We start from the raw sequence: 27,183 nt of genomic DNA on the forward strand, positions 1-27,183 counted from the left end.
AGTCTTGTCTACACTGTGGCTTCCACTTCAGTAGATCTATGAGAGGTAACTAGACTTTTCACATTATCTAAGATTTAAGAAACAAGCTTTCTAAGAGAATTTCTAAATGTCTCCTATAAAGATTAGCTCTGTAGCAAGTGCAGGGGATTTCATACTCAGTACACATTCAGAATAGTTTCAGATTGATATTCAGGTTGGCTTCACTATCACTTTTTGAGAAAACACTCAAACAGGGAAGTTGATAAATCTGAAAGACAAGAAAAGAAGCCATTAGTTCCTAGATGTTACCTTTTTTTAATTTTATTTTTCCAATTACATGATATAAAAGTTTTTCTACATTCAACCTCTTGCATATTTTTATGTTACACATTTTCCTACCACTTTCCCTTCCCATCCCACTCCCTTCATCAGCAAACATGTATGTATCTGTTTAACATGTTTGCATATTAGTCATTTTGTGAATGAGGAATTAGGACTAAGGGAAAAGGAGGAAACCCATGGGGTAACAAGGAAAACCATGAGAGAAATTTTTTAAAGTGAACATAGTATCCATTCAGATTCTATGGTGTTTTTTTGTTTGCTTGCTTTTTGATTTCCTCTGGATGAGGATGGCGTTGTCCATACCAGGTATCCCAGGGTCATCCTAGGTTTTTGAACTGCTGAGAGGAGCTGCATCCATCATCCTAGCTGATCAACCTACAATAGTGTTGTTAATGTGTACAACGTTCTCTTGGTTCTGCTCCCTTTGATCAGCATCAGTTCCTGCAGTTCTTTCCATACTTCTCTACAGTCTGACCATACATGGTTTCTTATGGAGCAATAATATGCCCGAACATTCATATACCATAACTTGTTCAGTCATTCCCCAGTTGATGGACATCCCCCAATTCTTTGGCCACTAACAAAAAGAGATGCTATAAATATTTTTGTGGGACTTTTCCTATTTTTTAAAAAAATTTCTTTTGGCTATAGACCTAGTAATGGTAGTGCTAATCTCCAGGATGGTTGGATCAGTTCACAACTCTACCAACAGAGCATTAAAGTCCCAATCTTCCTACAGCTTCTCCAACATTGCTCATTTTCCCTATTTGTTTTCTTAGCCAATCTGATAGGTGTGAGGTGGTACCCTCACGGTTATTTTAATTTGAATTTCTCTAATCAATAATGATTTGGAACATTTTTTCATATGATTATATATAACTTTCATTTCTTCATTTGAAATGTAGATATTATTTGACAATTTATCAATTGGAGAATTACTTGTGACCTTATAAATGAGATGTTTAGCAGAACCCCTAACTATGAAAATGGTTTCCCAGCTTTCAGTTTTCCTTCTAATCTTGGCAGAATTAGTTTTATTAGGGCAAAACATTTTTAACTTAATATAGTCAGAGACAGCTAGATACCACAGTAGATAAAGCACTGGTCCTGGAGTCTGGAGGACTGGAGTTCAAATCCAGCTTCAGACATTTAATAATTACCTAGCTGTGTGAACTTGGGCACCCCATTGCCTTAAATAAATAAAATTAAAAAAAATTAATAGAGTCAAAAAATCATCCATTTTGCATTTTATAATGTTCTCTACTTCTTGTTTGGGCCTAAATTTATCCCCTTTTCATAGATCTGATAGAGTATTTCTCTGTTATCGTTCTAATCTAAATTCTGTACCCATTTTAACCTTATTTTCATAGAGGATTTGAGATGTGGGTCTCTAAGTTTTGCCATTCTATTTTCCAGTTTTCTTAATGGCTTTGGTTGAATGGTGAGTGCTTATCCAAGAAGTAATGTCTTTTGAGTTTTTTAAACAGTACATTATTATAGTCATTTGCTACTATTTCTAATTCACTGGTCCATTACTCAATTTCTTTTTTTGTTGTTGTTTTGTTTTTGCAAGGCAGTGGGGTGAAGTGGCTTGCCCAAGGCCAGACAGCTAGGTAATAAAGTGTCTGAGGTCACATTTGAACTCAGGTCCTCCTGACTCCAGGACCAGTGTTCTATCCACTGTGCCCCTAACTGCCCCCCCTACTCTATTTCTTAACCAGTACACCAAATAGTTTTGATGATTGCTGTTTTATAATATTGTACAGTATAGTTTAGTATACTATATAGTATATATAGTATAATATAGGTAAAACAAGGCTACCTTCCTTTGGATTTTTTTCATCAGTTCCCTTGATAGTCTTGACTTTTTGTTGCTCCAGATAAATGACTACTTTTTTAGCTCTGTGAAATAAGACTCTGGTAGTTTGATTGGTATGGCACTGAATAAGCAATTTAATTTGGATAGAATTGTCATTTTTATTATAATAGTTTCACTTAACCATGAACAATTGATGTTTTTTTCCAGTTGTTTAGATCTGACTTTATTTGTGTGGAAATTGTATTCATAGTTTCTGTGTTTATCTTGGGAGGGAGATTCCCAAGTATTTTATGTTGTCTACAGTTACCAAATGTTACTTCTTGCCAGGTTCCAGTCATTAATTTCCAAGGCTCATGCTTATAGAAGGGCAGGTGATCCCTCTGGAATTCTGATGGTGGAATCTTGGAATTACTAAGGATCTTAAGAGTCCATCTCACCCAACCTTACCAAACCAGTCACCTGGTAATTCTCTATAATACAGAACCACATCCTCATGATAAGAGTTGAAAGAGAAATTTATAGGTCTAATTAGTCAGTCTAGATTAGGCCTTGGAGGTCATGTGGCTGGGGGGAACCAGTACGCTGACATTTGAACTTGGGTTCTTTTAGGATTCCCATTCTGATACCCTATGTTTTACTTGTCCTTCCAGAACTGTGTCATCTATAAACTTGATCAGTGAGTCTTTATCCCAGCTAATGATGAAAATCCCTACTGGAAAATAAGGTTCCATCCCAAGACAAACCCAGAAATTGTAGGAACACAATTACAAAAGCACTTCTCACACACATAAAGTCAGATCTAAACAACTGGGAAAATGTCAACTTATGGTTAAGTCCAGCTAATATAATAAAAATGACAATTCTACCCAAATTACTTATTCAGTGCCATACCAATTAAACTACCAAATAAGTATTTTACTGAGTTAGAAAAAATAGTAACAAAATTCATCTGGAGCAACAAAAGGTCAAGAATAGCAAGGAAGGTGGCAGCTACGTGCCACAGTGGATAGAACACCGGCCCTGGAGTCAGGAGTACTTGAGTTCAAATCCGGCCTCAGACACTTAACAATTATCTAGCTGTGTGGCCTTGGGCAAGCCACTTAACCCCATTGCCTAGCAAAAAAAACAAAACTAAAAAAAAATAGCAAGGAAACTGATGAAAAAGCAAGGTGGCCTGGTTCTACCAGATCTAAAACTATACTATAAAATGGCAGTCATCTAAACTGCCTGGTACTGGTTAAGAAATAGAATAATGGGTGCAGCTAGGTGGCACAGTGTATAGAGCACAGGCCCCGAAGACAGGAGGATCTGAGTTCAAATCCAACCTTAGATACTTACTAATTAGCTAGCTATGTGACCTTGAGCAAGTCACTTAACCCCAATTGCCTTGCAAAAACGAAAAAGAAAGAAAGAAAGAAAGAAAAAGAAAGAAAGAAAGAAAGAAAGAAAGAAAGTAAGTAATGGATCAATGGATTAGGATAGGTTCAAAAGAAACCACAGTAAATGACCACATAAATCTACAATTTTTGTCAACTCACTATTTGACAAAAATTGTTGGGAAAACTGGAAAATAGTATGGCAAAAACTAGGCATAGACCCACATCTCACACTGTATATCAAAATAAGGTTTTAATGGGTACAGGATTTAGACATAAAGTGTGACACCATTGACCAATTAAAAGATCAAAAAGGGAGAAATTTATGACCAAGCAAGAAATAGTGTACATGGATGATTTTTGCATTAATAAAGCCAATGCTGCCCAAATTAGAAGGAAAACAAAACTGGGAAACCATTTTCACAGGGGTTTCAATAAAGGTCTCACTTCTAAAATATATAGAGAGAATTGCATCAGATTTAAAGGATTATAAGTCATTTCCCAATTGATAAATGGTCAAAAGATATGGATAGACAATTTTCAAATGAAGAAATTAAAGCTATATATAATCATATAAAAACACTCCAAATCATTATTGATTAGAAAAATGCAAATTAAAACAACAGTGAGGTATCATCTCACATGTATCAGATTGGCCAAGATGAGAAAAAAAAGGAAACTGATCATTTTGGAGAGGTTGTGGGAGGATTGGACATTGACGGTGGAGTTGTGATCAGATCCAGCCATTCTGGAGAGCAATATGGAACTATGCCCAAAAAGCAATAAAACTGTTTATACATACCATTTGACCCAGCAATCCAATGCTAGGCCTATATCCAGAAGAAATTGTTAAAAATGGGAAAAATCCCACTTGTTCCAGAATATTCATGGCAGCTTTTTTTGTAGTGGCAAATAATTGGAAATTGAGGGGATGCCCATCCACTGGGGAAAGGCTAAACAAGTTATGGTACATGAGTGCTATAGAATATTATTGTTTTAAAAGAAACCATAAATGGTTGGATTTTAGAGAAGCATGGAATGAGTTACAGAATCAGATGCTAAGCGAAGGGAGCAGAACCAAGAAAACAATGGACCCATCAACAACAACATTGGGAGATGAAAGACCTTGATGGAAGCAGCTCCTCTCCATGGTTCATGAAGCTAGGACAACCCTAGGAGACTGGCTGTGGATAATGCTATCACTCCAGAGGAAGAAAAAACAAAACAAAAAACCCAAAACCCACTACAGAGTTTGAATAAACATTACATTCACTTTTTAAAAATTTCTCTTATGTATTTCTTTCCTATCTCATGATTTTCTTTCTTTCCCCTGAATCCTAATTCCTCATACTGAAAATGACTCATCTATAAATATGTTTAACACAAATATATATACATATAGTATTCACCTCCCTGTTCTGCCACTGAGGGGAGGGGGGTGGAAGAGGGGGGAAGGAAATTATGAAGCTCAACAATATGCATGTGCATGTGGATGATTGTTGAAAAACTTTCATAATAATGTAATTGGAAAAATAAAATGAATAACAACAAAAACAAAAAACAACAAATAACCAAAAAAAAAAAGGAAAAGAAAAAGGCTCCAGATCAGGGAACCCTGGGGCAGGGCTGTCTTTCACTCTAGAGAAGTCATCTGAAGCCCAGTCTGAAGCAAGATTCCTCCCAGTCCCCATAAAAGAGAGCCACAGGCTCAGGGCTTTAAGGAGGCTTAGACATCGCTGTGTCCCCCTGGGCTCCCACTCCATCTTCTTGGAATATGTCCCCTCCCTGCTCCCTAAACCCTACAGTCATCTGCTGAATTCATAAGCATCCACTGAGGGCCAGCTATGGGACCACTTCTTCCAGAGAAGCCTTCCCAGATCGCCCCAGTTAGATTTGATGTCTACTGTCCTTGCTGTGCTTTGCAATTATCCAAGCATAGTCTGGATTAAAGGACTCTCAGATCTTAATTTCCTGCCTAGCTCTTTGACATTCATCTCTTCCCTCCCCTTGGATGGCTAGGATCTTGGTACAAATTCCTTCCCCAATGATTCCATCCCAGCCTGCCCTGCCCAGATCCTTCCAGAACCTCCTCAGTGATCATGGGTCTGGCCCTCCACAGGGCCCTAGCTGCTAGGAGTCCAGGCTGCTCAGAGAACTGCTCATGTGCAAGACGTCACCAACCACAAGCCTTATGGTAGGATGGAGACCCTCCAGCGCGAGCCCAGGCTCCAAGGACCAGCAGGCAAGGCCTGGCTGCCCCCCTGCTCTGCTCTCCTATGGTCGGAATTCTCTCTGCCAAGGGTCTCTCTTGTGTTCCTCACCAGGCTACTCGCCTGCTCAGTCAGCTCCACTACTTTTTGGCCTCTAGAGCCCTTTTCACTTTTCCAGCTTTAGGATCCAGTTCTCCATCATGCTCTAAATGGGGGTTCTCACTGTTCCTTCCCAGGACCCTTCATCTCCCATCTCTGTGGCTATGCAGAGTGTCCCTGTGCCTGGAACATACCCCTTCATTTCCATCTTTAATATTTTCTGACTTCCCTCCACCTTCCTACACAAAGTTTTCCTTCCGGGGGGAAGCAGAGGGTCCCAGGGAATGGCTCTGTATTTTGTACATACGTCTATCTAAGAGGAGCTGGTCTCAGAGCCAGGAAGATCAAATGTGAGCTCCTCGAGGACATTTTTATAGTCCTCCCATCCAGGACAACGTCTCAAAATTCTTGTGGCTTGTGTGTCTTATCAGTTCGCCATTTCCCCAGCACATCCTACCTGGACTTGGACTGAATCTGGTCCAACCCCCACCACCCCTGCAGAAGTCATCTAGACAAAGGAGCCTCAGCATCCCAGAGCTGAAGGGCTCCCGGGAGGCAACTTCTCTATTTCTTTGAAGGTCTACACCTGCCTTTCTGAACCTTCACCTGTTGCTCCTGATTTTGCCCTCCGAGGCCAATCGGAACCAGCCTAACTCAACTGAAGCCCTTCAGATACTTGAAGATGGCTCTCAAGGCTCTTTCCCTGAATAATAACAGTAAGCAGGACCATCTTTATGTAGCACCTTGGAGGTATGTAGGTAGCACCACAGTCAGGAAGACTCCTCTCCCAAGTTCAAATCTGGCCTCAGACACTGACTAGCTGGATGACCCCGAGCAAGTCATTTTACTTTGTCTGCCTCAGTTTCCTCAACTGTCAAATGAGCTAGAGAAGGAAATGGCCAACCCTCCAGGATCTTGGTACTCAATTGATCGTTGTTAGATCACGAGCTCCTAGAAGGCATCTCATCTCCCAAGTGAAAGGCCAGTGTGGCCCACGCATGGCTAGCCGGAAGGAGGTCTGCTCAACATTTCTAGTTCCCATGCTCAATCACCAGTGTTTATCTGTGGCCCAGCTGAGTGCCAATATGCACCCTGGGTGCCCCTGCCAGGCAGAGTGCACGTGCCTTACCTAGGGGACAGTCTAGAAGTTGATGGACTTGTAGGGAGTGATATGATGTTTCTTAAGAGCTGACATCAAGACCGTCCGCAGCCTTTTGTAGTTGGGCTTCTCCTCATACCGAAGGGTCATTGCCTTGTTCAGGTAGACCTGCAATGCTTCTGAAACAGAAGAGGCCCCCGTAGCCCCAACCACTCCATAACAGGTCCTCTAGCCCAGCACCCGCCAGCTGCTCTGAGCCCTATGACTATCAAAGGGCACTTGGGGCCAACTCTGGATTTACACACCAAGGAGAAGAGACCTCCTGCCCTGCAGCCAGTCCTTCCCCATCTTTTCAGATGGGGCAGCTCAGGACCAGAGAGGGAAGGAGGCCGGCAAAGATCAATGAATGGGGGAAAGATGATTTAGGCTGAGCTGCTGCTTCTTTGGAAGAGGGCTGAGGCCAAGGAAGGGAGAAGGGGCCCAAGGCCACAGAGCACCTTGAGCCAAGCCAGAGGGCCTGCCTCTGAGTCAGAGAGCAGGAGCCAACAAGAGGGTCCAGAAGGCTTGTCTCCTGAGCGGGGCCTCTGCTGTGTGTGGGCTCACAGTGCATCCCTAACATGTCTGTCCTGGCCCACCACTGCCCTTCCCCCTGGCCTTCACCCTGCAAAACCCACCTGGGGGTTTCCTGTAGTCATTGAACTGCCTCAGGAGCTCCGGCACATTGTTCAGGAACCTGTCAGACCAGAAAGATGGGATTTTTCAAAAAATGAAAAAACAAAGAAAAAAATTTGTCAGCGGTGACACTTCCAGTTGAAAGGCCTTTCATTTCCAGCTGACATTCTCTGGTCTTGTCTAACAGGACCTTAGATAAAGAGAAATACTCTTTGAACCTTAACCCTCATCCATTCTATTGTTTCCAATTTCCCTTGTTCTTCTTAAGAATGTATTATTTTATCCAGTTCTACATATTTTGGTTAAATACTAAACATGATACTAAAAAAAACAAAAAAAAAACCAAGACGGCAGTGCTGCCATCTTTGTATTGGCTTGACTTCATTTTCTGCTCTGAAGAGATCTTCCCTTAGTTCTATAAAATTGTTTTCTGATAGCCAGTATTTAGAAACAACTTTAAGGTTTGCAAAGGGTTTTACAAACATTATTTTCTTTGTTGATCCTCTCAACCAATGCTGGAGGGAGAGGCTATTCTTGTTATATGGGTATGTATTTATACATACATGCCAAGCCCCCAATACTGAATATATTTTCTCATTATTTTGCCTGCATTTTTTCTTAATTTGCCTGTTGATGACAAAGTCAAGGATTACCAGTTAAGGGTGGTTCTCTATTTCATAAAAGTATTTTTTAAATTGAAATTTATTTATTTATTATTCCAATTACATGCCAAAATAGTTTTCCAATTCCTTTTTTTTTTTAGGTTTGGGTTTTTTTTTTTTTATTTAGCAAGGCAATGGGGTTAAGTGGCTTGCCCAAGGCCACACAGCTAGGTCATTATTAAGTGTCTGAGGCCACATTTGAACTCAGATCCTCCTGACTCTGGGGCTGGTGCTCTATCCACTGTGCCACCTAGCTGCCCGTCTAATTCCTTTTTTGTTAAGTTTTCGAATTTCACATTTTTCTCCCTCCCCTTGTCAGAGTCATCTGATAACAGGTTATATATGTATAACTATATTTCATCAAATTCTTGATTCTTGAAATGCTTTTTGTTTAAATGCTAAGGAGAAACTTTACATTACTTTGCTTTTTAGTGGTTTTAAAAAATGTAAATACACACAAAAATGGATATTGAATTTTATTAATGGGCATTATCTCCATCTACTGCTCTAACTCCATTTCAAAATTCCTGATCTAATTTTTTATTGTACTTTCTAGCTCTGACCTCAATGGTTCCAGGATGTTCTGTGGTCTACATCTTAAGGTCATAGCCAGCTATGGATTTCCACATTCTTAGGCTGGAGGACTTCATATTCTTTTGAGGGACCATCACATCTGTGGCTTCCCATAAAGTCAGACCCACCTTGTTTCCAGACCCACCCCTTTTCCTGGGCCCTGAGCCCCTTCTCCATCACCAGTGGGTCCTTGGGTCCCAGGGGGCATGTTGGCGACAGTCTATGGCTTACCTCTCTTTCTGCTTCATGACTTTGAGCGCATCAGAAAGCTGTGAGGTCCAGGGCAGGGTCCCATACAGCCACTTCAGCAGACAGTAGCCGAGGGCCTGCATGTCACTCCGGCGGGAGGGATCTGGGGAGAGGCCACCAAGAGCTTCTATTTTTATAGGTTGGCAAAGTGCAAAGGACTCATAGGACAAGGTCATTCCCACCTTTTTACCAAGGAGGAGCCTGAGGGGCAGAGACTGAGAGATCAAGCCAAGGCCAGGGTCGATCTGAATGTCTTTGTTTGGACAGTACAGTTAGCAAGCTCTCCTGTTCACTCCATGACCAGGGAGGCAGAACTAGGTTGAGAGCAGCTCATGGGTTCGGGTCCCAGGAGGGACCTTGGAGATGAAGTCATTCAAATCCTCCATTTTAGAGATAGTGAAACCAAGGCCCAGAGAGAGCACCAGGAGACTCACACGTGTGGTCATATCAGTCACAGAACCAAAGTTAGATGTCATCAAAGACTTTTGGGTCTGGAAGGTGAAATGACTTGTCTAGAGCTTTAGAAAGGCAAGGGGGTTCAGAGGTCCCTAGTTCTGCCCCCTCCACTGACACAAAGAGGAATAACTTCCCAAGATGGACCTCTGCCAGCTCAGGATGGAGGCAGAGGGAGGAGAGCCCCTACTGAGCTGCCCATGAGGAATTCAGACCCCACCCCACACTTTGAGAACAACATCCCCAGGGACTGCCAGAACGTGAAGCCATGGCTCTGGAGAGACGGCTTCGGAGAGACCACAGAGAAGCAGCAGAGGAAGGGCAAGCGTCTTGAAAATTCTTTTGGAAAGATAAACTAGGTGTAACTTGGATGGCTGGAAAGGTTCTAGGCTCCTGTTAAACGGCTGGGGAAGAAAGAAGGAAGAGGAGCTCAGGAAGAGATGGCCAACTAACCGTGTGGTCTATTAGACAGGTTTCGAAAGCCTCGCAGGTCACAGGGCTGTTGTAGAGGTGGTTGACATAGATTTTTAGCAAAGCATTTGACAATTTTTTTTCCTTCTACTCTTATGGAAAAGATGAAGAGAGACAAGAGGGTCGATCTGGCAGGCATTGAATGACTGGATCCAAAGGAGTCAATAAGGATTCAACATTAACTTAGAAGATCCGTGATGGGGATCTGAGCATGACTGACCCATTGCGGCTTAACATATTTAGAAATAATTTGGATATTGGCATGGACAGCCTGCTTATCAAATCTGCAGAAGGTGCAAACCCAGGAGGGAAAGCAAACAAGCCAAATGGGACAGGGGATCAAAAAAGATGCTGATAGGTTAGAATGTGGGTTAGAATCTAGCAGCAATAAATTTAACAGGGATCAATGTAAAGCCCAACACCGTGGTCTTAAGAAGTCATTTTCACAAGTAAAAGATAGGACAAACATGGCTGGCCAGAAAAGCTGATCTAGTGAATCTGAAAATGATATGAAGAATTCCTTGGACTAGAAATACAGTATGGCAGCCAAACAGGCTTTGAAATCATGCCATGGAAAGGAATGAAGACACTTGTTGGCCAAACAAGACTCAGGAGTCAGGATGATGCAGGCCTCTGATGCATACACTAGTGGCTCCTGCAGCCACTAAGCGACAAGACACTGAGAAACATCAGGGAGATTTCATGGGATGGTCCCCAAAGTGATGAAATCACTGATCCAGAATTCAAAAGGAAAGGAGAGGGGAGGCGAGGGGAGGAGGGGAGAAGGCAGGGAGAAGAATATACTGAGATTATGCTAACTTTCTTCAAGTAAATGAAGAATAGTCACATGGAAGAGAGATTGGGTTGGTTCTGTGGGGTCCCAGAATGTGGAACCATGGAAGAACAGTGGGGAGAAGCGGCAGAAAAACCCTACTAAGAATTCGAGCTCTGTCTAAGACCAAGGGGCTGCCTCAGAGGAAGGGGCTTCTTCTTCTTGGGTGCTTCTTATTCAAGCATGGCTTAGACTCAGTGGCCTCTGAGGTCTTCATGTCTGAGATTCTATAAGCTTATCCAGCCATGTTACAGAAGCCCAGAGAGGAAGTGATTTGTTCAGGGTCCTATGGTAAATCTTCTCATTTCCCCATACGGTCCTACCATTAGACTCAATCTTCCTCTTGAAATTCTAAGCTCTGGGACCTTGGGTATTTTTAGATAGGTCCATCACTATGGAGTCATCCCAGCCCCTCTCTCTGGCCCGTTGCAGCTTAACCCAAGATGGTAGGAGATGGAAAGCAGTCCCCGGCAGAAATCCCTGGGGGCTCCTCTCCTCTCTAGGCTTCTTACCTATCCCCTTGTGCAGATCCAAGCTGATGAATTCAAGCGTTCCTTGGTGAGGAGTTCTCTTCTGCTCCAAATAAGCCACATGTTTCCCCCCGGGGCAGTAGCGGAACACAAAGCTGTAGTCAGCCAGAATGACCTACAAGAGAAGGCATGGGAGGCCGTGGGTGAGTAGAGATCCCAGACTCTCAGGAGATGAAAGGCACCTTGGGCTCATTTCATCTACCCTTCTTGCTCAGCCCAGAGGTCTTCTCTACACCGAAACAAAGAAGATCTCCCCCCACCAAAACAAAAGAGGGGAAAAAAAAAGAAAAGGAGAAAAAAAGGAAAGAAATAAGAAAACAAAAAAAATCTTTTTAAATAAAAAATAAAAATTAGAATAAAAAAATAAAAAGATCCCCAAGCATCACCTTCTCCAACTTCCCCACCATGTGTAATAAATAGTCCCTTGGAATAAAGATCAGAACCAGCGGAAAGTGTGCTTCTTGAGAGGAGGCACCCAGCCAGTGCTTGGCACATAAACCCTCATAGTTTCATTAGCATAGTGTGTATAGGCATAGCACAGTTGCTCCAAATCGCTTGTCCTTCCACGTAGCTGGCAGGAGCTCCTGTCTGCTGTGGGGCCACCTGGGCCAGGTCCACAGCTGTGTTGCCTGGAGACCACTCAGGGTCTGAAAGCCTGGGGGGTGGGCAGTGGTCAGCCCAGGCCCTTTGTCAGACTGCACAGAATCTAGCAATCAATACCCAAAAAACAATGGAAGAGGCCCAAAGAAGATGGGCCAGAAGCACCAGACATGCACAGACAAGGCCCTTACACAAAGCACCAAGCTGGGAAATGAGACAGAAAGGAAAATGTGAACCAGAGAACTAAAGTTTTATTATGTGGCCAGAGATGGCCAAGTCACAAACCTGAAAAGAGGGGAACAACTCCAAATCGCCTTTAAGGAAGTTTCAAAGAAAAATACAGCTGAACATTCAGGAAGAAATGAAGCAAGAGTTAAAAAAATATTATAAGAAACAAGGGCACAAGAGGAAGATATTAGAAAAGCAGAGTTTTAGAACAAGAGAACTTCCCATCCATCTGACCCAAGTTACAACAGATTCCTTGAAAATGAGAATGAAGGAAAAGAAGTTGATGATTCCATGAGACAACAAGGAATGTTTACACAAAGTGAAAAGGTGGACTATCCTAGCGGGAGATTAAGAGCATTTCATCTAAAAAAGAACTGCGCTGGAAAACAGACCCAGGAGAGATGAGGGAAGAATCACTGGACTTCCTGCAAGTCAAGAAATTGTCCCTTGATAAACATGTGCTGAGCATCTCCTGTTTGCCAGTCCCTGTGCCAAGCCCTGGGGATATGAAAAGAGGCAAAAGGCAGGTCCTGCCCACAGGGAGCTCACCAGCAATGGAAGGGACAACCTGTGAGCATCTAGAGACAAAGTGAAGTCCACACAGGAGCACTGGGAGGCAGGTTAAAGAGGGAAGGCTCTGGAAGGAAGAGGGGTGGGCAGGCTTCCTGGAGGAGCCGAGATCCTATCTGGGACTTAAAGGATGCAGGGGAGGTCCAGAAGAGACGGGGGGCCTCACTCCTGAGACTCCAGGAGCCCATTCAGACCTGAGAGCAGACATCATTTTGCCTTTTCTACTCGTGTCCTCTGCACCTCAGAGGGATTCGCCCATGTGCTATGGTGGTTCAGTCATTTTTCAGTTAAGTCCAACTCCTTGTGAGCCCATTTAGGGCTTTCTTGGCAAGATCCTGAAGTGGTTTGCCATGTCTTTCTCCAGTTCATTTTACAGATGAAGAAACTGAAGAGACCTGCCCAGAGTCCCACTGCTAAGAAGTGTCTGAGTCTTCTTGCTTCTGAGCCCAGAACTCTCCCTGCTGGGCCACCCGCCTACCTCAAGTAAACAAGAGCTCCTTTGTCACCGATTCACTGGCAGGGCAGAACACAGTGGGTGTTGAAATGGTTGGTTGGTTCTTGTCCTTGAAGATCAAAATGACATCACAGTGTTGGAGACAAATCACAGCATGGCTGCTCAGACCAACAGGAGCTCAGGTGCTCTCCCACAGGTTGGGCACCAATAGCCCATGGGAACCCCTGCGATGGGACTCTAAACTTTCCTTTGAGATCCTGTCTTCCTCATAGAGCGCAGCCCCCTCACCAATGAGGTCACACCACACTGGGTGCCCTGTGCCAGGGTCTCCCATGCTGTATGATCAATTCTAAAGTTCTTCAATGAGATCTTCAGGGGGACCCGGTATCCCTTCTTCTGACCCCGCTGTGAGCACCTGTCCTGGGTGAGTTCTCCATCAAATAGTTTTCTTGGCAAGACAGTCTATCGCAGTTATGCTCTCTGTAGTAAAGGTTGGAATCCTTGGCAGTTTAGCAGAGAAAGGACCTCAGAGTTTGTTCTCTTCTCCTGCCAGGTGATCTTCAGAATCTTCCTGAGACAATTTCAGTGGAAGTGATTCCATCAAAGGTGGAAGGCCACCTGATAAGGCTTTGGCAACCACAACCAGACAACCTGGTCTTTCTTGAACACCCCCTAGACCCCAGGTGTTTAATAATTGCTTGATGATTGTCTAGATGCTTGAATTCAAGTTGAGCCAAGTCTAGTGAGATGAAACTGAATACAGCAGCAGAATAGCAAGTCTACCCTTGGAAAACTCAGTGTCCCCAGTCCTGGGGGGGGGGGTAAGATCAGAATTCACTTTGTCTGAAAAAGCTCTGGGGGTCTTGGTGGACAGCAAGCGCAGGTTTAGTCAATGTCCATTTACTGCCAGAGCCTCCCCAGGGCCAGGTAACCAACTGGTACTTCACAAACACTGGGAGTGGGGTGGCTAGGTGGTGCAGTGGATAGAGCACCAGCCCTGGAGTCAGGAGTACCTGAGTTCAAATCCAAACACTTAATAATTACCTAGTTGTGTGATCTTGGGCAAATCACTTAACTCCTTGCTTAAATAAATAAAATAAACGATAGGGGATGCTGTGATCTGGCAACCCACAGAGCTAATGAGATCTTTGGTATGATGATGAGAATCTAACAGAATTCAGCAGTTGATGGTCCTCCCGCCAGACTCCATCTGGAATAGTGGGCACTGCATCCTAGGAAGAGCGACAGGGGCAGGGATTGTCACAGAGCAGGAGATGATAAAGCAGAGCAGGGGTCCAGGCAGGAAAGGGGCATACCCAAGGCAACCAGTTCCTAAGGGTCAGAAGGGAGGCTGGAAAGCAGACTCCGGGGTTCCCTGGCCAGGTTCTTTCTGAGTGAAGGGTCTAGAGTCAGGCTAGGAGGAGAGCAGCCCAGGCCCCAGGAGGCCAGCCCAGTTGGGCACCAGAGAACCGTCTTTGAGGCCTGAGGGGGCCCCACTTTAACCAGAGCAGGGGTCCAGGAGTCAGGAAGGCCTGAGTTCAAGTCCAGCCTCAGACACTTCCAGGTGACCCTGGACAAGTCACTTTAACCTTATTTGCCTCAGTTTCCTCATCTGTAAAATGAGATGGAGAAGGAAACGACAAAGTCCTCAAGTATCTCTGCCAAGAACACCCTGGGTCAGACACGATTCAAACAACTCAGCAACAAGCCCCCCACCCCAGACGGCAGAACCAGGAGCAAGGGCGGGGGAAGTGGAAGGGTAGATTTCTGCTCAAATCAGACCCATGCTAAAGGAGGATGGACTACCTCCCTCAGGAGATCATGGCAGGGTCATGTTCGGAGGAGGATTCATCAGGGGAGGGTTTGAGTGAATGATGCCTCTACCATCCCTTCAGGGCCCATGAGCCTGAGTTTGGTCCCCAGTCCATAGCATTCTGGGATAGCATGGACCCTACCTGGCCGACTGTGTCTGGATTCACAAAGATACTCTCTGCAGAGATGTTTCCATGAACGTACTCATTGTCATGGATGAATTCAAGTGCATCCACCTAAGGGGAGACAAGAAGGGCCTGGATCAGCCCAGCCAGGCACCACCACCAACTTGGTTGCCTCGTGTTCAGTTCTGAGCCAATGGGAGGGGCTCTGCCATCTTTCTCTCCAGCCGCTGAGGTGGCAGCCATCCCGGGCTCCACCTGGAAGGGCCCTGCAGGTGCCCGCTCATCCCTGTGTCCTCCTGTCATGGTCACTTGCCTCTACATGGCAAAACTGGCCAACAGTTGGCAGCTCATCACCTCCGGGGAGGACTCTCCACTCACCGGCATCCCCAGTTCACCCCACACCTCGGCCAGGATAACTTCTGCATCAAATCTGCTCCTATCCTCCCCCTGCTCAAAATCTTTTGGTAGCTTCCTATCTCCTGTGGAGCGGCTGCTGAACTTCCCCGGGGGAAAGCATTCAAGGCCCTTCTCACCTTTCTGGCCAGACTAGATGGACACCTGGGGGTCCCCAGACACACCCTGAACTCTGGACAGCACTGTGCCCTCGGCCACATCTCCCTGTTGAATTCCCACTCATCCTTTAAGGCCTAAGCCATGGAATTCACAGTTGGTTAGCCCCCCTCCCCCAAAATCTTTTTGCTTATTTTGTACATAATTATGTCGGGACTATGCTAGAATGGAAGGGTCTTGGGAAGTCGTGAGTTCCGGCAGGGTGGGATGGCTGCCTCATCTATCAATGTCTGTTCAGGTCGGGCTGGATGGGATAGTCTCTGAGATCCCACCCTGGACACCTGACCGCTGGGGTCCCTAGCATTCTCTATGCCACCACGGGGATGGGCTAAGGAGGGGTCATTGTGGCCTACAGACGGTTGGAAGAGGGGGATCCTCTGGAACCCTGGAAGCCTGGGAGGTAGCTTCGAGCTCGCCCAATCCAACCCACTGAGAACGAGGCGAGGGGGCTCCTTCCCAGCTGGGACAGTGGCTGGGATGACCTCTCCTACAGTCACGTCCAGCTCTGTGCTGCTAGGCTGGATGGACTGGGAAGCTCAATGAGCTGACCGACCACTGGATCCCTGAGGTTTTCCCTTTTCTAGTCCTTAGTTTCCCCATTTGTAAAATGAGGGTGTTGGACACGAGGGTCCCCAGGGCCCCTGCCAGATCTGGAAGGCGAGGCAGTTCTCACACACAACATACCAGTCTGAACAAGAGGTGGAACACTGTCTTCTCTGACAGAAGGTTCTTGGGCCGGCTGTTCAGGATCGACTGAAGACTTCTCCCCAGGTTGGGGAATACCAGGAACCTGAGGGACATGGGAAGTGAGGTGCCCAGAGCCTGGACAGCCTCTTGGGGCAGTGTAGGAGCTGGCCTAGGGGTGGAGGGCCCGGATGGTCTCTGGCTGACCCATGACTGCCCGCCAAGGGTCTCAGGCTGGACACTCCCTCAGCTTCCCTAGCTGTCCACTGAGGCCAGGGGGGGGGGGGGGCTTGAGTTCACTCATGTCTCCAAGAACAAGAGGGCGGCTGGGGCGAAGGCATGCTCGCTTGGGCCTGGAGCCGAACCCCGGCCACCCCCGGGAAATGAGGAAGTGGGGCCTGGGATCCCCTTCACCTGTAGATGTCCTGGTGCAGGCCAAAGGTGATGAAAGTGGGGATGGCCAAGGTGGGGATGGAGCGCGACTTCTTCCATCTTTCCACTGTGGGAGAATAGGAAGAGGCTCTGGATTGGCCTGTCACTGCTGGCCACTCTGGACCAGGGGCTCCGACAGCCCTCGGACAGGACCTGGGCCCAGTGGGAGGAGCTTGGGTCTCTCCACTCTGGGCAGGAGGAGGGGAAGCAAGGGCTCTGTGGTCAGGAGCTTGCATCTTAGGCCTCATGTGCCTCAGTTTACTGCCTGCCTGACTCCTGGCCTGCATGTGAGGATTAGAGGGAAGAGTGGAGAGGAGGAGGGGCCCCTGGCTCATGCCTGCCCCCCCCCCCAGCTCAGAAGCAGCAAGGCCCCTGCCCTGCCCTGTCGCCGGTCCTCCAATTCAAAAGAAGCTTCCGGAGGGCTCCCCCTCTCCTGAAGCCAGAAACTAGAGGGGAAAAGGGAAGTTGGGGCAGGGGTCTCCACAGCTTCAGCCCCCATCTAGCCCAGCCCAGCCCAGCCAATGTGCCCCAATGTGTCGGCTCTGTCTCCATTCTGAATCCAGTTTTCCAGCGGTCCTGGCACTGGCCCTGCTCTGGTCTGTCCTGATGATGGACTGGTGGGGCCCCTGGGTGTGGGGCCCTGGGGGAGCTGCCAACCCGGGTCTCCTTGGGCACCTCCTTCCTTCCCAGAGGCTCCGTCCTCTCTAGCTCTCCTTCCATCCTCCCCATCACACCTCATGTTCCTATGGAACTGAATCATCTGCCTCTCTGTTAGACAGAGAGGAAACTGAGGCCTGAGGGGCTAAGGCGGAAGCTTGGGGACCCAGACCAGACCAGATGGTGCCTTAAGGAGCACTGATTCCCAGGGATGGAGGGAGAGAGCCCAGGGGCCAAGGGAGCCCCCCACCTATGCCTGGGGGGACCCATGCCTTCCTGCCTCCTGGCAAGGGCCTGAGCAGACTGAGTCCTACAGGGTTGGACCATGCTGTCTGAGAGGAGAGGCGCGCCACTCAACAGTCTCCTCCTGGGCTAGGAAACTGGCCATGGGAGGCCGGCAACCACTCGCAACTTAGTGTGGGCAGGAGTCATCAGATCCTGGGAGAAGCCGGCCAGGATGGCTGACCAGGGGCGGCGGGGAGGGGGCAGGGGTGGGGGGCCGCTCTCCTCCCCATGGGCGCACCTTCTCTCTCTTTGGCTGCTCTCTGGAAGAAGATCTGCTCGTGGAGGAGGCGTCCATTTTTCAAATCCTGAAGAGAGAGACACAGAGAGATGTAGCTGGTAAGGGCCAGGTAGGCCTGTGGGAGCTAGGATGCCTGCCGGGGGCCTCCTGAGGTCCTGGGGAGGGGGACCTGCCGTCCCCACACCCTCCCAAGTCTGTGCGCCCACTTTAGGAGAGGTTTATGCGGGGATTGGGGGAACGTAAAAATCGCCTTTGAGCAAGGTCATGCCAAGGCTGAGGGCCTCAAACCAGGCAGCATCCAAAGTCTCTCCCAGTTTTGACCTGGCCTGCCGGGTCGGCTCCTTCCCACAATCCCCCCGGGAGCATTTTGGAGGCTGCCCCCGAGCTTCCCACCAACATGCAGCCTAGGCGTGGGATACAAGGGCAGGAAGAAGAGGGTAGGGACAAGTCCCAGGCAGCTAGCAGACCCCAGCCCCACTGCTTGGGGGCTGGTGGGGATCAGGCCCTGGGAAAGCCCTGGGGAGACCCCAGGCTTCTGAGCTCATGGTGGGGGAGGAAGCACATCCAGAGACTCCAGACCTGGGGTCTCTGCCCCAGAGGACCAGCTGAAGGTCCTTGGGAAGCCTAAGCTGGGGGGGGGGGGGCTGCTGGCTGCTGCCAAGAAACCAACGGTCAGCAGCCAAGGGGAGGAATGAGTGGCGCACTAAGCAGGAGGAGCGTAAGGGCAGAGGCCCCATTTCTGAAGTGGGCCAGCGGCTTCCCCCTTCCCTAACTGGGGGCACCCTTGGAGCTCATGGCTCTTAAGATTCCAGCCTGGGCTGGGTGGCTTGGCGGGAGTCCCTCGGGTGACTGGCCGGTCCTCTGTCTTCAAGAGTGGGACCCTCCGGTGGGCACTCCTCCCAAAGTCGGATGTCACCTCTGCCCTGAGACTGCTGCCCGTGGGACCACCTGCGGGGCACCTGCTGGCCAACAGCCCTGGGGGCCCACATCCCAACTCACTAGCTTGATGGAGAATCTTTGCTTCGGAAAGGCGGTGTCAAAGGAGGCTGTGGCTGTGAAAGAAGGGGAGATGCTGGGTTACTGCCTGTGTGGGGCTGGGGGGCCTGAACCCTCCTGGCCCACAATTGAGGAAGCTGGGAAACTCAGGACTTCCGTATTCTATTGCTCTCCCGGCTCTGACACCCCACTCTAAGCTCCTCCCCGGTTGTGACACCCCCTCTTCTAAGGCTCTGATATCTAAGTGTACCACCCCAGAGGTCTCCTCTGTTTATAGAGGAAGGCACATCAGCCGAAGAGGCAGTGACTGAGCCAGGGCCAAACCAAGATGCTGGCTGGATGGCCTAGGGAAAGGCCACCTGCGGCCCATCACCCCCCACCCCTCTCCTTAACTCGCCTTCAAAAGCCGGGTCCCGGAGTCTGCGGACTCCTCCTTCATGCCCTCCCCACCCCCATCCTCGACCCGACCCTGGGCCGCACCTTCAAAAAGCGACCGGTCCACCTGTGCCCCCAGCCTCCAGTGCTGGCCGTCTTTGTCCGTCAGGAACATGAACTTCCCCAGAGTCTCAGGGGACGTGGTTTTGGCAGACTTCGGGGTGTGGCCGTGGTCCTGGCCTTTGGGAAGACACAGGCAGAATCTCAGAGAACCCTTAGAGGGACGGGCAGCTCGCTGCATCTCATGGCGGGCCGTTGCCAGGACACACAGCGGAACCTGGGAGGAGGCTCTTGTGGAGGGGATGGGACCAGACCAAGGGCACCGTTTGTCCTGGAGCTGCCAGCGTTGGGGGGGAGGGGAAGAGTCCTCCTGCTGGTGCAGGTTGGCACCTTCTCTCTCACTTCTAGCCCAGAATCCCAAGGGGGCAAGGGACCTACCCAAGATCACACAGTCATGGCAGGTCAGAAGCTGGGGGCTACTTCTCTTCTTCCTCTCCCTCTCCCCGTTCTTCTCTCCCCCTCCTCTGTCATCTCCCTTCCCCCCTCCCCTAGCATACTTCTCTCCTTTCTTAAACTAACAAGATCCACATCCTTGAACCTTCCTGCCCCCTAGGGCGCTGCCCGGTGCGGACCTAGGCTTCCTAACATTTTATCCCAGAAAGGCCCTCTGGCCCCGAGAGGCTGCGCTGCTCTGACCAGTCTGGGGGGGTGTCTTCTGGGCCAGATCGGCCCCCTCCGTCCTGTGTCACATTACTGTAGCCCTCCTGCGTGCCGCTCCTACGGCCCTTCCCCACCTCCTGGCCCCCCGCCCCGTCCCTCCTGGCCCCCCCCCCGTCCCTCACCTCCTCTTCACTGGCCTCCTGCTTGCCCGCCTGGGGGGCTGTTCCTATTCCTCCCCTTAGGCTCCCACAGCCCTGTGGCTCTGGGGACACATCCTGGGGAGGTGGGCTAGGGCGGGCTGTGGCCCCAGGGGCAGAATCCGCACCAATGGGCAGAGGTTTCGAGGAGGTGGATTTCAAGTCAGTCTAAGGGAGGTGGGAAGCTTCTGGCTGCTCTCAGGAAGCTCTCCTCTGGGTGGAGGCTGGCCAGCGGCCAGAGCAGCGGCTTCTGGGAACAGCAGCCCCCGAAGGGCCCCAAGACGGCGTCTAGTCTACAAGAGTGGGTTGAGGGTCCTAGAAGCTCAGTGACTGGGCCAAGGTCACAGCAAGGAGGAAGAGGCCGAGGCAGGCCGAGGAACCAGGGGCTTGGTCTCCCCCGGACCTCTGGACTAGGGGCTCGCTCCTGAGATAGCCCAGGCTGGCTCCCACCCGCAGCCTGGTCTGGCACCAGACAAGGAACCAGGGATCCTGGAAGATGGGCTCAGGGAGCCACAGCTGTTGGAACTCCTCCCAAGTTCCCCCAAATCCCTTCCTCTGCCCGCCACCTTGCCGGCTCTCACCTTTGGCCTTCCCTGGAGACCTGGAAGGGGACGAGGGTGCTGGGCTGAGGGGCACGGCCCACTTCATTTTCTTCCTCTGGCTCCCCTGGCTTTGGGGGGTCTTTCTCTTCTTGGGTCCTGGAACAGAGGGTGGGTTTGGGGGTGGCCATTAGCCCAGCAGAGAGTGGGTCTCCCCTACAGGCCCCCCCACATTCTCCCACCCTTTTGGTTCTGGGCTTTACTAAATTCTTGAGAACTAGGAAAGCCTCAGCAGCATGCCCCCCCCACTTGACAGATGAAGCAAGCAAGGCCCCAAGAGTGTGGGGGCCTCAGCCGTGCCCCCCAGGGGATAATTCACCAAGGCAGGCCCCCAGGAGGGAGAGAGCTGAGGGTCAGGCCGCAGTCACTGAGCCTCACCAGCCCTAGGTGCTGGGGGCTGCCCTTGGGGAGCCCTCCCTCTCACAGGGAGAGCCCAAGCAGACCACAAAGTTGAGCGGTCACAGCTGTGAGACCCGGGACAGAACTGGCCCAAGGCGCTAGCGCGGGGGGAGGGCCTCTGAGAAAGATGGCTGGAGGGGGCAGGAAAAGGGAGGGCCCTCCCGGCACAGGGGAGCCCAGAGACAATCCCCAAGATGCAGGGTCTCCTGTGAGGGGCGGCCGGAAGACAGCTGCCACCAGAGGCGACGGGCCTGGCCCTGTTGGGACGAGCTGGAGAAGGAAGCCAGGGCCCCCAGAGATGCAAGGAGGGCCGTTAGGCTTGGGGATCAGGACAGGGAGGGCAGACGCAGCCGCCGTCCTCAGGTCTGGGGGTGGTGAGTGCCAGGATGCTGACTGCCCTTCCCTTCTCAAGGTCCCAGGGTCATCAGTCCAGGGAGGGGCCCTCTCCTCGGGGGGCCACAGGCCCCTGGACTGCCCAGTCATCTGGGGCAGAGCCTCCTCTTCTCCCTTTGGTCCTTGAGGCCCTCGGGGTCTCTATCTGGTGGGGACACCTACATTCCCTGGGGCTTTTATTGGGGAGCTCAGGGGATTCCTGCCTGGGAAGGGAGGCTGGAGGCATCCCAAGTCAGAAAGCCCGGGTTCAAATCCCACTTCTGCTCTTTATTCCCCGGGGGAGCTGGATGAGAGACTCCCCAGGGGTCTGCTGGGCCAGAGAGAAGGGGCCCAGCAGAGAGAGCTGGGTTCAGATCCTGCCCTGGCCGCCTCGAGGCCAGTCACACCCTGAGCCTTCGCTTCTTCATCTGTAAAAGGAGTGGGCCAGGCCTCCTCCAACCCCCTTATGCCCTTGACCCTCTTCCTGCTTGAAACTGCAGACAGCACACAGGGGGTCAGCTTCCCCCCAAGATCTGGGGCTCAGAGGACAAGCTATTCCCTCTCACCCCCCCTCCTTCCCAGGATGGAGGGCCAACCTCACCCCAACACTGGCTACACCCTCCCATCTTCGGGGCCCACCCCTACTCCGTGGGAGCATTTGGACACATTCTCCCTCCGGGTCTGGGCCAAGGCCCCATGGAAGGCCTGGCCTGGAGCCTGGGCCAGTGGCGACCGTACCTTCTCCAGCGGTGGCTGTACCTCCTTCCATGATCCCATGATGCTCCAGGGAGCTTTGGTTTTCCATGTCTGCCTCATTGGGCAAGAGCTCTCCGCAGTAGGGGCAGAAGTGGAAAGCTGGCTTTACGTCTCCCCTGCAGCCCGGGCAGAAACGTATACTGTGGGAGAGTGGGCACCGCGTGTCAGTCTGGCCTCCGGGGACCCCCCTGCCCCCCACACGAAGCAGTCCCGGCCCAGTTGGGAACTGGGCCTTTGCCCTAAAACCTTCCCTCCTTCCGGTCATGGCCCTCCGGTCTTGGCAGGGACGGACTGGGAGGGTCGCACCCTGGAGAAGGAGATGTTGCCAGGGCAGCCCTTCCCCTCGGCAGGCCTCAGTCTCCTCTCAATGGCAGGACAGGAAGGGTCAGAGCTAAGGTTTGGGAAATGCCTCCTGGCCTAGCATTTCTTGGGGTCTGCCCCCTCATCATGAGGAAAGAGTCCTTGGTGGGCTTCTAAGAGCCAGAGAAATGCACTTGCCCTTGGGTGGGCAGCCAGGTGGCACCTCATAGGGCTGCTTATCGTGGCTGCCTGTCCTGGAGCAATAATGAAAGCTTCCGGAGGATGGGGGTTCTGATTATGGGGGAGATGGGCAGTGGATGGGTGCTGAACAAATGAAATGATGTCCTCTTTCTGGGCCTCCAAAATGGACCAACACAACACCAAAAGTTGTAGATGAAAAGTCGGGGAGCTCCTGGGGGCAGAGAGGTGACTGCGCAAGTGTGGATGCAGCAGCCACACCTCTGGAACCAGATTAAGCGTCCAGGGGAAGGCTGTGCCCCCCAAAGTAAATCCACAACAGGACCCAGAGGATGGGAGTTTGTGGTTCTCTAGAATGGGCTCTCTCCAAGTGGGTCGCCCCAAAATCTGACCGTGGCTGGGATGAAGCGGGGCCTCCCCAGGTCCCCAAGTACCCTCATAGCTTTAGAACCTGGCTAGGCCGGCCAAAGCACTGATCCTGGAGCCTGGGGTGGGGGAGAGGCCCAGCCCAAAGAAAGGCTCCAAGCCTCAGAGCTGGCTCGGACCTCGGAACACGGATATTGGGAGGGTGCCCTGACACAGAATCCGGGGTGAGGAAAGCCAGCTCAGAACACAGCTGAGGCCTGGAGAGGAGAAAGGGGGCACCCAGGAGGCTGAGGCCCACCTGCCCCCTCCATCCATGGCCAGTCCTGGGGTGGGGGTGGGGCTCAAGGGTCCTGCTGGTCTCCCCCTGCTCCCTCCATCCCCACGACGCCCCTCAGGCTCTTCAGCTTCCTGGCTGGGGGCCCTGTGGCCAACACCCACCATAGCCAGGGGCTGGTCCCTCTGGGTGGGGGGCAGAGCCAGAAGTTGTCCCCCAGAGCGTTCTCAGAAGCAGGGCCTCCCCCACAACCCCCGGGGGCAGCCCAGAAGGGACTGGGGGACAGATGGGGATCCCAGGCTGGCAGAAAACCTGAGGCAGCTGCCCAGTCCTGAGACACCCCCCACTCCCCACAGCCCAGGAGGGGGGTGATCTCCGGGGGGGGGCCCTACCTGCACTCAAGGGGGCTGTAGGAGCCCCTCCCCAGTCCTGACATCAGTCTCCTGGGTACCAGGGTCACCCTCCAGCTGGGCCACCCCGGTGGGGCAGGAATGTGTAAACAAGGCGCAGGAAGTCCGCGTTTCCTCCCAGGGGCCCTGGGGGTGCTCTGGCCGAGCAGAGGACTTTCCCTTCTGGCCTCAGCTTCCCCCCAAACTCAGCCCAGCCTTCCAGGGAGGGGGGATTCTTAGTCCCGTTCAGAGAGGAGGGGTCCAAGGTCCAGTGGCCAGGCGAGTGCGTGATGGAGCCGGGAGGAGCCCACAAGGGGCCCCGGTTGAGCCACTGCTTCCTCTGGCACAGGCCCCGGCCCAAGTGAAGGGACTTGCCCAGGGTCACCTGGCAGCACCGGCTCTGGGGCTGAGTCTAGTGTCCCCAGACTCGGGGTCTTGCTGGGTGCCCCTGGGGACCCTGGAGGGGTGGGGATGGGGGAGAGAGAGAACTGAGTGGAAGGGGAGGGAGTAGCAGCAAAGGCTTGTGGGAGAGGGTCCCAGGACCTCAGCTCCACTTGGTGGTTGCTGCTCCTCTGCATCACCCCAACAACAGAGCCTCACAGGGGGGTCCACAAGTTCGGTTTTCTGCTCCCCCTAAGTCACCAAGAGTCTCCCCATCTTCCTGCCTGCCACGGATGACGGGGGCAAGCCCCTGGGGTGCAGTGGGCGCCCCTGGGGGCTGGGGAGGCAGCCCCCGGGCTTCTGACCGGCCACTGCCAGCCTTGACTGGCGCCACAGAGCCTGGAGTCAGGAAGACCCGCTTCCCGAGTCCAAGTCCAGCCTCAGACTCAGGCTGCGCCACCCTGAGCAAGTCCCTTCACCCTGGGTGCCTCAGTTTCCTCATCTATAACATGAGCTGGAGAAGGAAATGGCTGCGGGATCTCTGCTGAAGAAACCCCAGATGGGGCCTGGAGGGTCAGACCCCAAAAAGGGCCCGGAGAGTCGGACCTGAGTGAGCAAGAAAGCCTCACGGAGAAAAGGGAATGTGCTTGAACTCCGTGCCTCGGTTTACCTTAACTACAATCCAGCCCCTCCATACGAGGGGGCCTGCAAGGCGGCAGAGGGTGGGCGCCCCAAGCATGGAAGGGGCCATCAGGCCAGCTGGATTAGAATGTGGGGGGCGGTGACTGAGAATGGAAAAAGGGGGAGTGGGCCGGGTGCGAGACCCAGGGAGGAGTTTCTGTTTTCTCCTAAGGGTGACAGAACCAAGGGGGTTTTAGGGAGGGGTCGGAGGACCCAAGGTGGGAGGGGAGGCCCTGGGGTTGTGGGGGGCGGTGAGCTGCTCAGCTTGGGATACCAAGGGCACCCCTCCCCGGGGGTGCGGCGGGCTCGGCCCCCGAGGCTTTGCCCGGGCTGTGCCCGGCGCGCATGCCCTCCCTCCTCAGCGCTGCCTCCCTCAGGAGCTGGGGCGCCCCTGGGCGTCGCTTCTCTGCAGGGTCTCCCTCCTGCAGGGGAGTGCTGGGGGTCAGGCCGAGGGGCGCCGCCGCACCCCCTGCCCCCATCCACCCTGGTCCAGTGTCTGCTGTGTGCCAGCCTCTGCCCCGCAGTCCCCCTCTGGGGGTCCCAGAGCTCTGCCAGCCTCCACGGAGTGGGGCGAGGAGGGGGAGGGGAGGGGCGAGGGAGAAAGGAGGAGGGGGGAGGGGGAGGGGAGCCGCGGGGATGGGGGTGAGGAACCCCAGTACCTTTGCCCCGCTTTGAGAGCTTAGGAATCGGGCCTACAACGGTTGGGGAGGGGGCACCAGGGCTGCCCAGGCCAGGAGGCAGGAGGGGAGGCTCGGTCTCCCCATCTATAACACGGGGTGGGGGAGCCGCGGGGCCTGGGGGGAAGCGGGGCGTGACGTCACGGAGGGGCGGGAGCCGACGTCACAGGAGGGCGGGCCCCGCCCCTTCCGGCCCCGCCCCTCGCGGCCCCGCCCCCTCACCTGGCCGGGCCCTCCGCGGCGACTTCCGAGGACGGGGCTGCGCGCGCATCGCTCGCCCCGCCGAGGCTCTGCGCAGGCGCGGGCAGCTTCCCGGGCCTAGGCCTCCGGGAGTGGCTCGCGACTTCCATTTCCCCAGGGTCTCGGCCAAGCCCGACTTCCGACAGGCCGGCCTCCGGACCAGGGCTGTGCCGGCTGTGACCGGCCGCGTCCCGGGGAGGCCCCGGTGGCGTAGCTAGCGTGAGGCCCGGCAGGGAAAAATAAAACCCCGGAGTCTTCGGAGCATGCGCCGTCTCGAGTGGTCGCATGCCGTCCGCCAATCAAAAACCGCTCCTCAGTTACACCTCCCTCCTCCCGGCTTGGCTCCGCTCCGCTCTGCGCGTGCTCGTCTCCATAACGACCAGCGGCGTCTTCGGCCCGAAGTCTCCGAAGAGACTTCTGGGAAATGTAGTCGGCGCGGTGCCCACGCTGCGCCAGTCGCGGGACGATGGAGACGAGGGCGCCGCCTGGGGGCGGGAGGCGGCCAGGGCCGCCCTTGCCTCTCCCTCTCGAGCCCTTGGCTTTCACGCTCGGAAGGATATGCTCCGGCAGCGCCGCCCTCCCATTTTATGAATGGGGACCCGAGGGCCATGGGCTGTCGTTTGTCCCTGTGCCTCCGCAGCCTCCCGCGCCGGCGCTCCCCCTCCCCCAGTCAGGTCACAATGGCGCCACCCAGCCTGGCGCCATAGCCGCTGACCCCCGAGATGAGTCACAAAGACCCCCGGGAGCCGTCCCAGCCGCTGAGGACCAGAGGGCGAGCGGCCAGGCACACCCAGGCCGGGCGGGAGGCCGGACCTGAACTCGGGTCTCCCCGCCTTCCTTGCTGGGGGGCCACCTCTCACAAAAGGCACCCGTTCCTCTCAGAAGCCCTCTGCGCTCTGGGAATGTGGGGTCTGCTTTGTATCTGATTCTCCGCATTGGTGTTTCCCCCAGTAGAAGCTGCGTTTGCCGAGGGCACCGTTGGTCTCGTTTTGGCCTTGTCACTCGAAGCACATTAAATTAGAGCATCCCTTTTGTTGAGGTCACCGGAGTCGCCCCAGAGAGAACCCAGAGTCCGATCAATCGACCCCCTGACTCACTGTCTCACCTAGATTCCCCGCTTGTCTCCCAGCCTCCCTTTCCCTCTGGAAAAGGAGGGCATTCCCGGGACTTGGAAAGCCTTATTCTGTCTCCTCCCCCATCTCATTGGCACCCTGCCCATCCTTTTACTTCCCCTCCTCTGGT

General features: G+C 52.2%; 1 protein-coding gene across 1 annotated transcript; it reads right to left on the bottom strand.

The window, feature by feature from the left end:
• Positions 1-172: 172 nt before the first annotated feature.
• On the bottom strand, positions 173-26,569 carry VRK3 (VRK serine/threonine kinase 3). Its single transcript, XM_074220085.1, has 14 exons — positions 25,924-26,569; positions 22,418-22,575; positions 20,891-21,007; positions 19,498-19,632; positions 19,021-19,073; positions 18,022-18,088; positions 16,824-16,908; positions 16,410-16,515; positions 15,174-15,266; positions 11,349-11,481; positions 9,063-9,183; positions 7,599-7,657; positions 6,955-7,103; positions 173-247 (listed from the first exon to the last, which is right to left on the bottom strand). The coding sequence occupies exons 1-13, from the start codon at positions 26,226-26,228 to the stop codon at positions 6,967-6,969; spliced, it is 1,569 nt and encodes a 522-aa protein (XP_074076186.1). The 5' UTR covers positions 26,229-26,569; the 3' UTR covers positions 173-247; positions 6,955-6,966.
• Positions 26,570-27,183: the final 614 nt, after the last annotated feature.

This window comes from Macrotis lagotis, chromosome 1, assembly GCF_037893015.1.
Source record: "Macrotis lagotis isolate mMagLag1 chromosome 1, bilby.v1.9.chrom.fasta, whole genome shotgun sequence".
NCBI classification, from domain to species: Eukaryota; Metazoa; Chordata; class Mammalia; order Peramelemorphia; family Peramelidae; genus Macrotis; species Macrotis lagotis.